Here is an 18,957-nt window from a genome sequence, read left to right on the forward strand (position 1 = left end):
GGAGGATCATGAGTTCGAGGTCAGCCTGGGCTACACAGCAAAATCCTACCTCAAAAAAAACAGAGAGGCAGGAGGAAGGGAGCAGGAAAGGGAATGCAGCTGGCATACACAGGGCCCTGGATTCCAGCCAGGGGCAGAATGGGGAAGGAGAGAAGGAAGGAGTGAGCTTGGGTCAGAAGTTTTAGAAGTTTTTTCAGAGCCACATTATCTTGGGCAAATCACTGAACATCTTCAAAACTGCTTCATCACTGATAAAGGAAAACAATACCAGTCCTGCCAAAATAAAAAAGCTGCTATGAAACTGAAATCTGTTTCCATAAAACACTAGATAATTGTAAGATCTATTATTATTGTTACCTTATATTCAGAAATTTAACATATACCCAAGAAGTCTCTTCAAGTAGGCTCTTGAAAAGAGATCCTTTGAGCCAGATGCAGTGGCTCATGCCTATAATCCCAGCTACTAGGGAGGTGGAGAACAGAAAGATCTCAAGTCAAGGTCAGCCTGGGCAATAAGTTAGCAAGGACCCCCCCCCCCGCCATCTCAACCAATAACCCAGGCATGGTAGTGTATGCTTGTGATCCCAGCTACACTGAAGTTAAATAGTAGGATCACACAGTCTAGGCTGGCCTGGGCAAAAACATAAGACCCTCTTCAGAAAAGACTGGAGGCATGGCTCAAGTGGTGGAATACCTGCCTAACAAGCTCAAGACCCTGAGTTTAAACCCTAGCACTACCCAAAAAGAAAGAAAGAAAGAAAGAAAGAAGAGATCCTTTAGCCAATATTCAGAAAATACTTAGAATAAATTAGGACAGGGTTATATAAAATAATTTCTCAACCAGATGTAGTCACTCACATCTGTAATTCTAGGTACTCAAGAGGCAGAGATCAGGAGGATCACAGTTTGAAGCAAGCCCCAGCAAAACAGAGAGACTTCATCTCAACCAATAGAATAGTCAGGCATGGTGGTATGCACCTGTCATCCCAGCTATGTGGGAAGTGTAAATACAAGCGTCTTAGTCCGGGCCTGACCCAGCATAAATGAATTTTGGGATTCCAAAAATATCTAAAGCAAAAAGGGCTGGGGTGTGACTCCAGTGGTCGAGCATGTACCTAGAAAGTGGGAGGCACCGAGTTCAACCACCAGTACTATTACCAAAAGTAATAATAATAATAATTTCACTAATAAATTTATAAATCTCCAAATAATGTTTTCAATATAACTTGCTTAATTATATAATGACTACTGGAAGTCTTTATTATAAGGGAAATGTACTGTTGATGTAACTAAGAAAATATGATTTATTTTATAAATTATTGCTTTATGTACAATTCGAAGAACACACAGCATCAGGTTACCTTATTTTTGCTGTCACTGGTAGGCTTTCAAAATGACAGATGAAAGAAGTTTTCTTTTTCATTGCCAGAATATATCTCTAGGTAATCCTTCCAAAATTCTGATTAGAGAAATAGAAGTCATAGGTACTTATCTTACCTCTTTTTCTTTCTTGCTTTTTGTTTTTTTTGGTGAGGGTGGTATTGAGATAGGGTCTTACAATGTAGCACGAGCTGGCCTCAAACTCATGATCCTTCTGCCTCAGTCTCCCACATACTGGGATTATAGGCAGGTATCTTTCTTTTCTTAATTTTCATTCTGTACATATATTTTGAAGATTCTCAATGTTTGAAAGTATTAACTTTGTGGTAAGAAGATATAAGGACAATGAAAAAATCATTAAGAATTGTTCTAGGTAAGTAACAATGCTCTTGAAAGTTACACAGTAACAAAAGTACAGTAATCCCCCTTATCCACAGTGGTATGCTCCAAAACCCCTGGTGGATGCCTGAACCTTAAAACAGTACTGAAATCTATCTACACTTTTTTCTTATACATACATGCCTATGACAAAGTTTAATGTATAACAGGCACAGGAGACTAACAACAATAATAAAGTAGAACAGTTGTAACAATGACTGCAATAAAAGTTATTTAAAACTTATGAGTGGTTAATTCCTGGAATTTTCCGCCTAATATTTTCAGAGTGCAGCTGACTCCTGGTAACTGGAAAGCAAAACCACAGATAAGAGGCAACTACTATAACTGATATAAGAATAGGCCTGTAATGTGCGGGCTACTGACACTGGTATCTGCTACCTGAGCAGCACTTCTGGGGGACTTACCAGTGAAGTGTGAAGAAACAAATCAGAGAGATCCTCTACCTCTTCTGAATAACCAAACAGAACCACACCAGCACAGATTTAAATTAAAAACAAAAAACCCAACTCCATTAACAAAGATGTATTACCACAGAAAACTTAAGTAATGTGACCAAAAGCCAAAGAAACTACATTTGGGGTTTCTTCCCCCACTTTTACTCTAACATGCTGTCAGTGCATGCTCACACGTGGTGAATCCTGAAGACATTATGGTAAGCAAAAGAAGCCTGCCACAGAAAACCATGCACACAGTTTCATTTACATCAACTATCCAAAATACATGAAAGTAGATTAGTGGTTGCCAAGGGCCAAAAGAGAAACAGGAATGGGAAGGCTATAATTGTGTACTAAAATGTTATAAAGTTAGATTGTGGTCATGATCATACAACTTCATAAATGTATTTACTAGAAACCACTGAACAATAAATGGATGAATTTTATAATGTGAAATACATTTCAATAAAGGTATTTTAAAAACCTAAATAAATTAAAAGCCACTTCTTCACATTACCCATACTTCCAAGTGCTACAGGGCCACCAAAGGCCAGTGGCTGCCATAAGAGGCAGGTGAGATACACAGAGCCCTTCCTTCACCACAGGAAGTTCTACTGAGCAGAAGTACTCCAGAGCACTGAGAGACAGATACACCACAAGCAAGAAGGAGAGCATAGGAAGTTAAGTCACTCTCCATGAGGAAACAACGTCCACAGTCTGCAACAAAAGTAGCCAGAGAAAAGGACACAGTCAAGTGAGGGAGCTAGGAGTCATCTGTGCTCCTCCACACAGCTACTACTGAAAGTGGGCTGAGGATAAAGGAAACAAACAAAAGTTACCACATTCTTCTTTTTAATATATAATCATAGCAATTTTTAGTGAAATTGTATCATACATAGATACTATGTGCTTTAAGTTTTGTTTTTTGGTTTTTTTTGAGACAGGTTTCCTATGTAGCCCAGGCTGGCCTGGAGGTCCTCCTGCTTCTGCCTTCCAAATTCTGGGATTACAGTCATGTATCAGCACTCCCAGAGCCCCACATTCTTTCTAAGTCTTCCAAAGTTTACGAAAGACTACAGCATTCTTTTGTGAAGGCACATGCCCAGCAGTCCACTTCCAAGGCTGTGCTGCTTCCTCAGAAGATGATTTATGATTCACTTTCAAAAACTACGAAGAATCTTAACACATGTCATAATGACATATAATTTGATGCTGTTTTATTATTTTCACAACTATCTAAAGATAACATATTTTAAGGAAATTCTATTTATACAATATTAATGAAGTTACAATGTTTGCAATGATCTACTCATAACTTAGAATGGTGTTTCTGTGGACATTTTGAAAAACTTGAGTTATGTTTCTCCTTTTGCAAGTATAAAGTGTTGTTTGTTTTATACTGCCGTCAAGTGGCGGTACTGTGTAACGCAGACTACCAAATTGCTTTTCACACTGAAAAGTATAGAGATTTTCAGATATAATATTGATAAATCAAAGTCTGTATGAAAATAATTGTAATAAAGGTGGTAAACTTGGTCAAAGTACATTATAAGCATGTATGGACATACAGGGAACCCCTTTTGTACAATTAACTTATACTAATTAAAAAAAAATGTCTTAGCAGCTAATGTGGCTTGAGGAATACCTAAAATCCAATTTAAGTTCAGTGGCCTCAAGAACAATTCTCTCACTAGGCAGTTTGTTTCATTAGTGTTCCTTCCACTCATCAGCCATATGACTGACTCTAAGCAAGCTGGTGTTCCTTTTTTGCTTGGCCTCACTGCTTATCCATGAAATGTGGCTAGCATTGTGGCCTACAGTGCAGAAAGAGATGACTATTCAAAGCGAAGGAAAGATAAAATGAGCAAAACAGTGCCAGGGCACAGAGTAAGTGCTCAATAAATATTAGCTACCAGATTACGATTCACCCATTAAAAGAGGATGGGTTAACATACCACTCTCAACCTAAGGTCTGCTTTTCAAATTGATAGTCATCTGAAAAATGAGAGCCACCAGCAAGAGCCAGAGAATATGTTCAGGTTTGTGAGGCATTAAAGGGAATGAGAGAGGTAATCATCCCCTCTCACAATTTCCCCTGATGCTAATCCCATTTAGGATGCATGTGCATGAATCCACTAGATAAACCACTTAGATTAACGCACTGCCAACTCAATTCATTTTGTTTTTCCAATAAAATGGACAGAAAAGAGCAAAATAAGAATGTCATGTCAGCTGCACTTACAGCTCCTTATGCTAACTTTAATAACTTACAAATACTTTAACAACCACTGAAGTAAGTTTACAGGACAAATGAGTCTGAAAATTATCTTTTTTTAAAAAAAAATCTACTTATATACCTAAAACATACATATTAAAACAATTTTTCAAATTTCAAAGTGGGAGAAATGCAAGACATAGGAAATAAAAGACTACCAAAAACAGTATCTGCTGTGACTGAGTAACTACACTTCTATCCACCACTTCCTTACCCTGGCCCCAAGATTGCTCTTCTAGTTCTATACCCTGTTCTGACTCTACTTCAGGTTCCTTTTTCTGGCCTACCACTGCTCATCTTTCAACTGCTGTCCCAAAAGAAAAGCCTTTTTTTTTGGCTTTGAAAGTGGATTCTGCTGCTGTTTTCAGTCTTAGAATAAACATACAGGTTTGATTTGCTCAGATTATGGAGGCTACAATAATCAACACAATTATCAAATGGCTCAAACAGAGCTTCATTCACATCTACTTTAGGCAACTTATATATACTACTCTCAAAAGATGCTTTCCAGTGTCCCAGAGGTATTTCCAACAAATGAAGCTAGATGCACTTTCACACCTCTCTCTTTTTTCCCCCCATGCACGTTTCTGTCAGCTGGCTCCAATCATGCCAATCCTCACTTATGCAAATTTATGGCCAGTTCCTAAGCTTAAGAGTTCTTAAGAGTTTAGCAAAGTTACACTATTCCCAAATGGGAAAGATAATGTTAGCCAAAAAAGGAACTTATCAGGGAGCCACGATTAGTCTTAACCTTTAACCCCTTGGCCTTACAAAAATGAGAGGGAGTGACTGGTTGAAAAAAGGGGCAAAGGGCTCCAAGTTTGGCCACCATGTATTTCACATAAAGCTGAGCAGCACAGTGCAGCACAGCATTTTAGTGTAATCAGTTAACAGAAATCGTGTCGAGTGTTTGAAGCACTGTTTACCTCTTGCTTAGACAGATATTAGACAGTTTATCAGACAACTGAAGTGTGACGAGAGTAACCTATGATTATTTGCTCCAGCTGTGGACCTGAATTCAGATTCTTGCTTTGACTCTCAGGTCAAAGTGTCCTAAAAAAAAAAGAGCAATGAGGAAGGACAACTCATGTCTCTCACAGATAAGTGATCACCACAGACTGTAAATATTTATATATAGTTCTGTAAATACAGTTAACCTAACTGGAGGTGAGCGACACATCCAATCCACAGACTTACACTGTAGACTAGTAAACACCTTCAAAATTTTAAATGCCTATGAGTCAAAATGATTTTCAGGATGTTAGGAGGCCAGTGAATTAAGGAGGAATGTACTTACATCACTTGAAGAGACTGTTCCTGTTTCAACGGCAACACCGCTACCACGAAGTTTCTATTATGAAATAAATGACTTATTACTTAGTTTTGTTTTTAATTTTACCCTAACTTATCAGCTTACAAAAGGTAGCTAAATGAGTTTTAGGACTATTTCCTCTAATCCTACTTTACAAAAAGCATGAGGATGATGTAAAATATTCTAAGTATCACTATACTCGCCAGCTATCTTAACCAAAAGAGTATTAAAACTGGAATAATCTGAATGCTAAGCTCCAGCTAAATTTCATAAGTGAGGCTAGCAAAAACTTTTGTCGCAACATTTACTAACGAATTGTTTTTCCAATTAGATGACTGCCTTGCACTGAACTATCTGCATTATATTCTGTGGCAAAGCTTTTTGAAATAAGTGCCTGATAACAGGAAGATACTGCATAGACTTGAAACTGAGTTATGCACAGAGATGCTAATAGCTTATCGTGACAATCAGTATCTCAAAATGTTGTGTAGAAATGCCTAAAGAAATATAGAGAGAAAGTCAAAGGCTGAAAGTATAAGAGGAAAGTGATAATACTAATTTCTGAAAGGAAATGTTTATTTTATTTTATTCAATAACTATTATGTACCAGGTACTTAGTAGATAATCTACCAACTTTTAAAAGTTTATGTCTACTAGATTCATAAACCTATGGTCCTTTTTATGAGGGAGAAAACACTTAGAGAAAAAGAGACTTTCCACATACATAGCACTATTACATGACATTTGAGCAAGGAAGCAAATAAAATCTCAAACAATCCTATGCCACTTTCTTTAAACAAGACATCTACAATTTAATCCTAATAAAGGCCATGGAAGAAGTTTTTGCCCACAGCCAGAGAGACAGTGTGATCAGAGACAAGCAGCAGAGCAGTGAGCAGGCTCTGAGAAGCACAGCCAGACTGTGCCAGGTACCCTGAAGCAGTACACTGTAGCAGAAGGCCTTGCAAAGCAGAAATGCCAAATCACAACTAAAAGCCAAAGACCATGGTAAAAAGAGTGCACTAGAAAGATACAGAAAAGGTCTCGAAGAGCATTTATCTACTAAGACGCTCAATTCTTGTGAAAACTATTCTAGATACTGAAATACTTCCTTCTGCTAGTAATGAGAGATATTATCCCCTGTTGGATGTGTTTACAACCATGTAAGCATTAAACAGATGCTAATCATTCCAGAAGATCTGTGAGGCACAATATAAAAGCTATGCTGTAAGGACAGTCTAAGGTGCTATTGCCCAAAGCACCAGTGCCACTACTGTAGTAGTCTCTTCCCTACCAGTTCTCACTTTATGAATTCAGCTATAACTGAACCTTATCAGAAAGCTAATGTTAAAACAAAACGAGGTTTGTTTACAAGGATGAGATCATTTTAAAAAAGAAAAAAAAAGGAAGTGCTTCCTACTTAAGTATTGATTCCAAATGATACACATGTTGAAACTTAAAATCTCGTTTTCACCCCTCTATTTTCCGTGTTTTAAAGACATTTTTAAAAAGTAACTCTTGAATAGTAAAATCAACTTGGTGGCTCTTATAAAAATACTAAGCCTACAAAGGATTACTATCAATGCTTACTGACATTAAAAAGATTGAATTTCACTGAAGAAACCCTGAAGTATCTTTATCCAGATAGAAAAGGCAATTAGCCTTTTCTATCTGGATAAAAAAGGCAGGCAATTATAAGGCAAAAATAAATCTAAGCAAAATTTCATGGCATTTTTCTCATGCTTCAAGTTAAAATCTATTAAAATAATAGAGTAATCTGAATTCAAAATTACAACTTTCAAAAAACTGTAATTTATTTAAAATAGACATTTCTTTGTAATAAATATTGTGCTGTCAAGTACAATAACTATCAGTATTATTTCTCCTGGTCTCATTCCTCCATCTCACCCACCCCCACACCAAAATCTCATTCTCTTCTATATTTTCTTGCCCAAAATACTCTTCCCCCAACCATCCCTTTATTGTTCTTCTTTTCTGATCACCATTCCCACCAAACCTCCACCTTAACACCCAACACTTAGTCACTGGCAGCCTAAAAGAAACACTTCAAAGAGCCATCATAAATGTGCCACCTTTTGCCCTACTCTAGCAACCATGAAGACAAATACAGAAAATTCATGTTCCCAGCCATACACCAGTAAGCTATCTTCCTTCATAGAGAAGCAGAACTAGAGAGACCTCACAGCAACCAAGACAACCAATAGCAGACTTCCTGTCTCATTTTGGGTTTAAGTGTTCAATTCCACAGTCACACTGTGACAACATGAGAACAAGTCATTGTATGAGACACAACCATCTCCCTGCTGCAAAGGGCCGCTCCATGCTTACCCAGGGACACCTGGCAGCCTGGTACAGACTCTTGGTCAAGATAAGGAAAAACAAATTGACTAATGGTTTGTAATATGCCGTCTGCAGTTTGAAATTCCTCTGGTGGCTCCCAAGGCCAATTTGCAAGTCATTAAACAGCTCAGCCTGGTTACATGACCAAAAGGACAGAAAAGATCTCACTAGAATCTTTCAGAGCACTCTCCTAGTAATTGAGATTTTTCACACAAATCATGGTGGTTTGGATTCCTGAGTCAGTGGGGGAAACTGTGCCTGGAAGTATCATTTCCCGGAGCTTGCCTGGCTACACTCTCCTGCTATGTCGTCTTTTCCAGTACGAGGAGCCTTATATGAGCAGCTTACTGGAGTTCTGCAGATCCTTTCAGTTCTCCAAGCTGTATAATCTTGGCAGCCATCTAGAAGGAAGACAATCCCTGACCATTGAAGAGCAAAAATGGGAAACCCCAAATGGCAGAAGAGATAGCAAGGTTTAAATTGAAACTAGTCAAAGGAAGAAACAGCGAGGCACAGCATACGACCACACCTAAAAGGAGTCAGCTTACTTGTCAAGTTCAAATGGCGTTATTTTAATAAAATGGTTTTTTGTAATTTAACCTGTTTCCATAAATATGGATGTTATATTCCTTTCAATGGCACAGAAAGAAATTCTTGTTACCTGTGAACTCAGCTGAGTTTTTATCCAATTGAAATAGTAATTCAAGTCACTGCCTTCCATCAATTCTTTCCCCCAAGCTGCTAACTTGGCAATAATTCTTGCTGCCTGAAAATGAATAAAAATACCAAATGATTCTAAAAATCACATTATATATCTTAAAAGCTGAGGTTTTTTTAACTACTTTGCTGCATGATTTTTGTCACATTCAATTTCTGTAACAATAGCTTATATTCATTTTTTAAATTTTATTTTTAAATATACGAACATACAAAATGTGTTTTTAAAATACTTCCTTCAAAGTGAATCAAAACTAGCTGGGTTTTAAGAATTTCATGATATTGCCTGGATTATTTTGCATTTCAAAAGAAAGATTTGGGATTCATTTTAAGACCCACAAAAAAACCTTCACAAAATAGACAACTGACTTAAAAGGACTCCTGTTAGGAACCCAGGAATTAAAAATATTATCACAGTACAAACATAAGCAAACAGGGAAAGAAAAGGAACAAGAGACTTGACATTTTTACTCCAAGCATTAGCTCCATCAACACATAGTAAATCAACAGCAAAAGTAATTTAAATCATTAAAAAGTTAATGGGGCTGGGGGTGTAGTTCAGCAGCAGACCACTTATCTACCATGCACAAGGCCCTGGGTTGAATACCCATTGCCGCAAAAAAAAAAAAAAAAAAAAGTAAGTTACTTTGGATTTGGCTGCACATTTAATAATGAACCCCACCCTAACTGTACATACGTTAATTTTATTCTAACACTAGGAAGGCATCTAGACAGTGAAAAAGAACTTCTAGAATTCAAAAGAAGAAAATACATTGCTGTGTTTTTTTTTTAATTATTCCTTAAAATGCAGTTCATGAGTCCTTTTGAATTTCTTTTTTCAAATGTCTTAATATAAATGTAAGAATGCACTAGCATATAAATACAGATACATGTGGAGGGAGGGAAGAAGAAAAGGAGGGAAGGTGGGGGAGAGAAGGAAGAGGTGAGGGAGAGGGAAAGAACAGATACATGCACAAAAATATTTCACTGACAGAGGTCCTTGACTTGAAAACTTAAAGATGTCTACTTAAACAAATAGCCTTCAGAACTCCTCTCTACCTCTAGCAGTCCACTGTACAATGGAAAAATAGAAGACCTGTTTGTTGATTCTCTCATTCATCTCCAGATTGCATAAAATATTTTTCAATGTTAGGGCTTCCGAACATAGTGCTTCAACCTAAGTTTAAAACAAGAGTGCTGGGCTGGTGGAGTGGCTCAAATGACAGAGTGCCTGACTAGCAAGCATGAGGCCCTGAGTTTAAACCCCAGTACCACCAAATAAATAATAACAATAATCAATAAAATAAGAGTTGCTTACAATATTAAAAAGTACTGTTACTTAGTTAAAACAAAATGAAACACAGTAGCTGCTTCAAAGCAAAATTTTATTTTTACATAGTAAAATGTGATTTATCCTGGTGCAGATGATCTCAAGCTGTTTGCATATGTGAATTCACCATGTACTTTGAAGATAATGAACTCATCATTATCCAGTAATCTACAAAACTCTGTAAATGAGTCACAACAAACCTCAACTTCTTCCAACAACCTCTTTACCATTAAGGAAAGCAGCTACTCCTCTGGATACCAGCAAATTACCAAGTCATAAATAGCCCAGATCTGTTTCTTACCTAAATTACAATGTGATCACAAGTTTGTCTAGATTAAAAAAATTAAAATTTTTAAGTCCAAATTTCCTCCTTATATCATATGTGTATCCTGTCTCATATACACATATATAGATGTATATACACACATCTACATAAAGCACACACACATATATAAACAATGAGATCAATTCAAAATTTACCATATGAACAGTAAAGGGATCCTGGCGATTCAACATTGGCAGAAAGTAGGGCCAGGCAGTACTCTTGCTACGTTTTGCATAGTCAAAGAAAATGCTGACACGCTGGTGATTTTCCTTAAACAGAAAAGAAATTGTTCATTAATCTGAAAGAATTCTACTGAAGAATGTCACAATTGTGCACTGCTCCCAAATCTTTCATTGGATGTCCCATCAGTGTGTGTTCTTTCTCCACTGTATGTACATCATTTGTGTATCATTATTATTATGGGGCAGAGGGTGGGGATGGTGATAGGGACAGATATTTTACAAACAAAAATTGCCTTTTAATGACTATGATTATTTTAAATCAAAAGGTATCAGACCATAAATTACATTTATTCACAGTCTGTATCTGCTGCTCCTAACATTTTACTGATACCTCTTCCAACTCTAATGTGTGAGCGCCCTGGCTGCCGAACACAGAAAATCAAAAGGGAGGAGGAAGAACAGCCTAGTTGTAGGATCAGCAGGAAATACTGCAAACTACTAAAAAAAAAAAAAAAAAATGGGTAAGGGAAACAGAACTGGATAAATCTCAAATATCCAAGGTTACTTGTAGCCTGTCATAACAGAAAACTTGGAACAGATAAATACAGCAAAAACCAGCATATTGGCTGAGAGCACAGTTCAAGTGGCAGAGCAAGGATACCTAGCAAGAATGAGGCCCCCAAATCCAAATCCCAGTCACACTAGCAGGTGGAAACAAAATTTGACTAAGAGTGAATTCTTAGCTCAAATCACAAAAACTTATAAATTTTTCTGCATATCACTACATGAAATTCACTTTCTTGTTCATTAAGCAAATATAGTTGCTGAGGTCACAGTATATGCTAAAACAAATAACCACACAAATAATAAATTTTCAGATCAACAGTTCTTTTTCTAATTTGTTGGCTTTAATACTGATCTGTGCTAACAGTTACCTAAGGAATAGACTATTTCCGTAAGTAAACAATAATTAGCGTTTAGAAAAAGTTAAATATTTATAGTAATGATGTAAGCAAATACTCAAAATCAGGAGGGCCAACATCACTTCATTGGTGCAGGAACCCAGGTTACAAACCTTTAGGAGAATAGGATAAAGTCCTTCTAGTCAGGTGAAGTTGGCAACTGCTACTGATTTCCAGGTGCAGAAAACAACTTAGTCCTCAAAATTATGCATTAAAACTAAAGGGAAAATAATTCTGTCCTCGAGTATTTTATTTAGAAGGGATAAAAGTGGATTAAGAACAGAAAAATAATTCTTAATTATAACAGTTTTAAATAGCACAAGAAATGAAATGATAAAAATGTACAACATTCTCAATGTAGCTAAAATCTGACCAAAAAATGTCAATTTTTAAAATGATTAAGTGACAAGAATGGAGTTGTTATCTAGTGTGTACAAGGCCCAAGGTTTGATCCCATAGCACTTCAAGCAGGAAAAAATAAAATAGAATAAAATATATCGAGTGACAGCTAAAAATAAAATCAACTCTCTAAATATGTATCTCTCCACTGATCCTTCCCAAACACAGGTAAAACAAAAAGAACACACAGCCAAAACCACAGAAAGCAAAGGCTGGAGATGGAGCTCAGTAGTAGAGCACTTACCTAGTATGCACAAGTCCATGGGTTTGAGTCCCAGCACAAAAAATAGAAAAGAAAGAGAAAAAAGTGCATCATAAAACCCATGCCCTCAGAATAATGAGACATAGAATATGTATTTCTAATTGCTCATAAAAAATAATAAATACCAGCTTTGTGTGGTGGTACATGCCTGCAATCCCAGCTATTTGTGAGGTAGATGCAGGAGAATCTCGAGTTCAAGGCCAGTCTGAGCAAAGTTAGCAATACCCTTTCTTAAAAAAAAATAAAATAAAAACAAAGAAGCTAGGAAGTAGCTCAAGTGGGAGAGCACCTGCCTAGCAAGCTCAAAGCCCTGGGTTCAATCCCTGGTACTGCAAAAATAAAAAATAAATACTAAATACCAGTAAAGCTATGCCTCAAATGCATCTCAAACTTTTGTGTATGAGAAGGTGTATCTGGATAATGTGTATAAAAGCAAAGATACACATACAAGCAGAGGTCCTAATCTTTAATCACCTTAGAAATAAAATATACTCTAATTGTGAAAGAAATGAAAAAGATGCCTGGTAGGCCAGACTACAGACTCCGAGAGCATATAGCAGTCTTGGAAAGGCATAACTTTTGGGAAAGACCAAAAGAAAGGCATCACTAAGAGATTGGGTAATAAAGAGAAAAAGAAACAAAAGGGGGAAATTTAGAATTCTTCAAGACAAAATGGGAGCTTAAAAAAAAAAAATCAAAGGACATATTATCTGCTCCCCACCAAAAGAAAGTCATCCTTGAAAGAAACTATGATTACTACAAAAAGAGAAGAGGGTGCTTTTGAGCTAGGGATCATGTAAACAATCCAAATACATGACATGAATAGATGAAAGCAGCCTAAGTTTATACAAAACTACCAACCAGGCGCCGGTGGCTCACGCCTGTAATCCTAGTGTAATCAGGAGGCAGAGAACAGGAGAATCGTGGTTTGAAGCCAACCTTCAAATAGTTCATGAGACCCTATCTCAAAAAAACACCCATCAAAAAAAGTGCTGGAGGAGTGGCTCAAGGTGAAGGCCCTGAGTTCAAACCCCAATGCTGCAAAAAAAAAAAAACAAAAAAGCTACCATAAGAAGAAATTTGAAGGCACAAATCAAACTATCTCAAGTGATAAAATTCCTGTCCTCCTAAAAAATTCCAAGAAAAAAATTAGTAAGTGCAAGCAAAATGTATTATCACATAGACAACAGAACAGTAAATTTAACATAATGCACACAGTAATTATAGCATAACACAGTATGACAGAGTTGAGATCAGACTATTTAATTCACCTCACCTATTAAAAGAAAAGGATATGGGCTAGAGGTGTAGCTTAGTGATAAAGTATTTGTCTCGCATGCACAGTGCTCTGGGTCTGATCCCCACAAAGAAAAAGTATGGTATTACATGTCTGTAATCCCAGCACTCAGGAGCCTAAGGCAGGAGGACTTCAAGTTCAAGTCCAGTCTAGATACATAGTGAGTTTAAGTCCAGCCTAGACTATATAACAAAAGAAAAGAAAGAAAAAAACAAGGATGGGGGGGGAGTGGAAGTAGGAGGAAGGAAAAGAGAAAGGAACAGAGAGAGAGAGACAGAGAAAGGTGTTCAACTCACAAAACAACCCAAGTCTATACTGTACACAAAAAATGCACCTAAAAGTAAATTATTCATCTAAAATAGGGATAGATTATGATATACAGGCAAGTAGAAACAGTAAGAAATCATGGGTTGCTATCCCAGTATTAATGCACTTTGGCTTAAATTCTATTTCAAGCAGGACAAGAAGGATCCTTTTTAATGGTACATGCCACAATTCAGTTAACATGTAACAGAAATGAATGTGTATACACCAAACTATACAGTATCTACCTTTATAAAATAGAAACTATAAAAATGCTGGAAGAAATAATCAGAAATGCATTTATACAAGGACATTTTAACATAGCACTCTCAGTAAAAGATCAAGTAGGCAAAAAAATTAAGATACAGAAGATCTATGTCCTAATTAACAACATAATTATATGAATATATATATAAAACTTTATACACCAAAAGAATACACATTCTTCAGTAAAACTGATACATTTTTAAAGTTGATACTACACTAATTAACAAAGCATCAGTCAACTCCAGAAATAAGAAATATTTTTAAATGATACAATAATGTTAACAAACACCTAATTCCAGACGCAAAATCCAGATACAAGGGAACATTGGAGGCATTTCCACCAAGATCAAGAACGAGGCAAAGGTGTTCACTAACTCCACCACTACATAACATGTATTAGAGGCATTAAAGGAAAACTCAATCATAAAACGAATTCAAATAAAATAATTCACTAAGGTACCAAAACAAAATTAATATACACCAATAGCTTTTTAGATATAAACCAGTTCAATTATAAAACAAATGAAGTTTATAATAACAACAAAGAAGATAAAATATTCAAGCACAAACTCAGCACAGAATACTCAAAAACCTTTAGGTGAAAAACATTACAACAGTCCTTAAGACATAAACATACACTTACACAAACAGAAAGACATCCCTCGTTCTTATTCCTTGTATCTTATTTTTCTATCTGAAAAAAACTCAGTATTATAAAAATGTCATTTCCCCAAAGTTAATTTATAAATTTAAGGCAACTCAATAAAAATGTCAACAGATTATTTCACAAACCCAAACAGAATAATGCTCAATTTCATACAAAAGAACAGCTAGAAAAATACTTTAAAAAAAAAAAAAGCTACAAAGAGAACCAGCAGAAGCTCCTCTGTAATTAAAATTGGGTGGTACTGGGCATGAACATACAAGCATTCCAAAAGAATAGTATAGCAGGTCCAAATATAAACCTAGGTACATGGGAGGTTTAACGTCAACCCCTATGGCAAGGTCAAACATTCTAATAAACAGTGCTAGAACAAGTGAATGATATTTGGAAAACAAAATCAGATATGTAACTTAAGCCACATCCGAAAACCAACTCTTAAGTGAATGTAAAAAGTGAAACTACAAAGTACTAGAAAAAAGCATGATTTAGGTGTAAGGAAAACCTTTCTAACTGTAACTTAAAATCCAAAATTAATATTTTTGACAAATTATAGGCTACATAATAAAAATGAATTTTTACAATGTAAAACCTACCATAAGCAAAGTGAAAAGTTAAATGACAAACTGAGAAAACAGATTTGTATTACATATCGTAGGTATATCCCTCATATATAAAGAATTCCTCAAACCTGGGGGCAGGGAGACATCTAAACCCTACAGGAAAAGTAAACGAGGCTGGATACGGTATCACACATCTGCAGTCCCAGCACTCGGGAGGCTGAGGCAAGAAGCGCAAGACTTCCAAGCCAGCCTAAGTTACACAGTGAGACCCTATCTCAAAAAAAAAAAATCTAAAAATAAAAGACAAAATAAACAAAGACATAAATAATCCCAGGGGAAGATATAAAAGTACCTTTAAGAACATCAGAAGATGTTCAACTTCAGATAGTATTACAGCTACCCAAAACTAAGTCTGACAATGTCCTCCACTAGCAGGTACATGTACTCACACCCTATGGGTGGGAATGTGCAAGGAAACTGTGAGGAATATCACATAGTTCCCTTTACCCAGCAATCCAACGTCTGAGAAGTTACTATACAGTCTGCTCCCAAAAATATGATGATACACTTGCATAAGGGTATTCTTTGTCTTATTATTTCTGATTATAAAATATTGGGATAACCGCAATGCTATTACATCAGAATTTGATTAAGTAATCTATGGAACACCCACTATTGGGGTACTATGTGGCTTTCAAAAACAGAATATGGGATATCTCTATAAATAATATGTAATAGTTTCTGGCATATTTTGTTAAGTAAAAGCAAAAAAAACAGGACAGTATTATCTGGTATCTTTGTATAATAAAGAGGGGTAAATAAGAACATAACAAGAACAAAGCAGGAAAGATAAATCAGAAACCAATGACATTGGTCACCTGTAAGAGGTAGGTGGGAATGGTTCAAGGGATGGAGTGGGGTTTCTGACATTTCTCTTAGAATAACTTCCTATTTAATTTTGACTCTGGAAGCATGTTAATGTTTTACACATACTCAAAAATAGACAAAATGAACAAGGATAAAGGGAAAAACTAAAGAAGAATACAAACAGAAACAAATGATTCTAATGGTATTTTGAGAAAAATAACTGCTCTGAAAGAAATCTCATCACAATACTCTGACTACACACCCTCAGTTTAAAGACAAACACATGCAAGTACTGAACTCTTCCTAAAAGGCTTGCATTCTACAGTCCTATGGGACAGCAACTCTGAAACTAACTTCCGGGTATTATGAAGTAAGTAAATATACTGAGGAGAAAAGAAGCTCACAAAACAGTTACAAATAAGGCAGAACGTCTAGAATGAATCCTATGGTACTGAGTTGAAAATGAACTGGGAAATATCAGTGTGACTCAAAGTTTGTAATTTATAGATACGTGTGTATGTGTAATAACTGAGGACTTGGTACTCATGCCAAGTCCTGCATCCCAGGTAACAGTCTCATGCAAAAACCATAATAACTAAGGCAAGATCTTGTTTTTCTTAACTTTACTGCTTTAAAGGAAAAAGTGTTGTAGGAGACAGGATCATTAGAGACAGGCCTGTATCAGGCCAGGATTGGTATTAACCCTTCCTCAAACTATAAATCACTACCTTCCTATAAAAGATATGATGGCACCATTCTCAACTTTTATATCCCTAATAAAGGCCATAGTGTATACCAAAGAGTAGGCCAATAATAAATGGTTTTCTTCCTGGTAAACTGACAGAGCAACACTCCCTCAGCATCCAGACTGACACTGGACTCAACAACTGAAGAACCCATCTCATAAGACCTATTCTATATGCAACAATCTAAGCCTAGATTAAACTCTGGTATAAAATACAAAATAATGAATAAATCCCTCTGCATTCATAGGTAATTACAGTAGTAGGCAGACACTTCAAGCACCTGTAAAAGTTTCAGATTATAAGAAAAACTGTTCTCCAAGGAACAAAAGCACTGAACCACCTGTGCCTAACACTGGCCTAGAGCACACAGGCATCAAAATCTGTTGACTGGCTGAAAAGGAAGGAGCTGCAAGCACACTGAGTATTTAAAAAGCCTCACGTGATTTTTCAGATTGTATTGATATTCCACAAAAAAACTGGAAGCATTTTAAGAAAATATATATACTGGTTATTTAATATTCTGAAAAGCAACATAAAATACCCTATGTAAGCATTTCCATCTTTAGCATCATTAGCAAATTACAACTCACAAAATTAGTAAAAAATATATTCTTATGCCCCAGAAGAGAATCAACAGTATAATGTTGAGAAATGTTACTGTGAAGTACATAAAAAGAGGAAATCACCAAAAATATTAAGAATATACCTAGCTGAGGCTGGGAGCCAGTGGATCATATTTGTAATACTAGCTACTTGGGAGGCTGAGATTGGGAGGATCACAGTTCAAGGCCAGTCAAGGCAAATAGTTTATGAGAAACCCCTCACCCCATCTCCAAAATAACCAAAGCAAAATGAACTAAAGGTATGGCTCAAGCTGTAGAGTATCTGCTTTGCAAACAAGAAGCCCTCAAGCCCCAGTCTCACAAAAATAGGGAAAGAATATACCTACCTGCAACATATCATCAACCATAGTGAGTATGTACTGCACTGTCTGCTCTTTGGAGATATGAGTCATCAGATTTATAAATGTTTTAGCACACTGGAAAAAATTAAATTAATGTTAATTATTGCTTTCATTTGCAAGCATCATTTTAATGTAAAACTTTTGTTTCTTTTCCACCCAGTAGGAAACAAACGCTATAAGCTAACAGAATTATAGAAAATGTATGCATACCCTTTATAAATAACTTTATGAGGCATATATGAACCTAATTATGACTTAATCATATTTTTTTGTCATTTCTCATGATAAGCTTCAAAATGTTTGCTATTTGTAAACACACATATCTAGCCACTACCAACTCTTGATACCCAAGGACAGCATAAAGTTATACACACACGATTAAAATTACAACTGGTCTTGAATATTTTATTTTATTCTTTGGTTTTTGTCCTTACTGAGAAGCCAAACATTCAAATTAGAATACTGGAGATTACATTCAGAAAATTCTGATCTGTCTCCATCCTACAACATTATCAACTATATGACATCACTCTGGAATCAACTAGAGCCAACAACAGGTCACCTACCAAATTTCCCAAAACTGTTGTGAGAATCAGACCACAAGTCTGATTGTATATAGGCTCCTTCAACCAACCAGGGTCCCACAGCAGAAAATCTGTTGGGCAGTGGAAATTGCACCTTATGTGGTGGCCAGGTTCTAAACTCAACATATAAATCAAATAGGACACAATTAAATTGCTCCATAAAATGCAATAAATCACCAAAAAAATCATGGATTGCTGTATGCAACACCATTAAATAACACATTTGGAATCATACTTTGAAACCTTTCCCACCCTATGAGAATAAAAATTGGAGTATATTTCACATTCAGTATTCATTAATTCAATAAGTCCTCAATGTAGCAAACAGCATGCAATAAAGGTCAAAATCATACTCACTCAAGAACGT

At 36.1% G+C, this 18,957-nt stretch overlaps 1 protein-coding gene across 3 annotated transcripts in view; it reads right to left on the bottom strand.

Annotated features, from left to right (window-relative positions):
• The window catches only part of Atp6v1h (ATPase H+ transporting V1 subunit H), a 105,219-nt gene that overhangs the window by 77,884 nt on the left and 8,378 nt on the right, over positions 1-18,957 (bottom strand). For 2 of the 3 annotated variants that reach the window (XM_074068536.1, XM_020165355.2), the window contains exons 4-7: positions 17,992-18,081; positions 10,689-10,802; positions 8,823-8,927; positions 5,786-5,839 (exon numbers count right to left, since the gene is read on the bottom strand). In XM_074068536.1, the coding sequence (XP_073924637.1) occupies positions 5,786-5,839; positions 8,823-8,927; positions 10,689-10,802; positions 17,992-18,081 (363 nt within the window). The remainder of the gene's footprint in view (positions 1-5,785; positions 5,840-8,822; positions 8,928-10,688; positions 10,803-17,991; positions 18,082-18,957) is intronic. The other variant, XM_020165357.2, reaches the window with a different exon arrangement.

This window comes from Castor canadensis, chromosome 3 (assembly GCF_047511655.1).
Source record: "Castor canadensis chromosome 3, mCasCan1.hap1v2, whole genome shotgun sequence".
Lineage (NCBI taxonomy): Eukaryota > Metazoa > Chordata > Mammalia > Rodentia > Castoridae > Castor > Castor canadensis.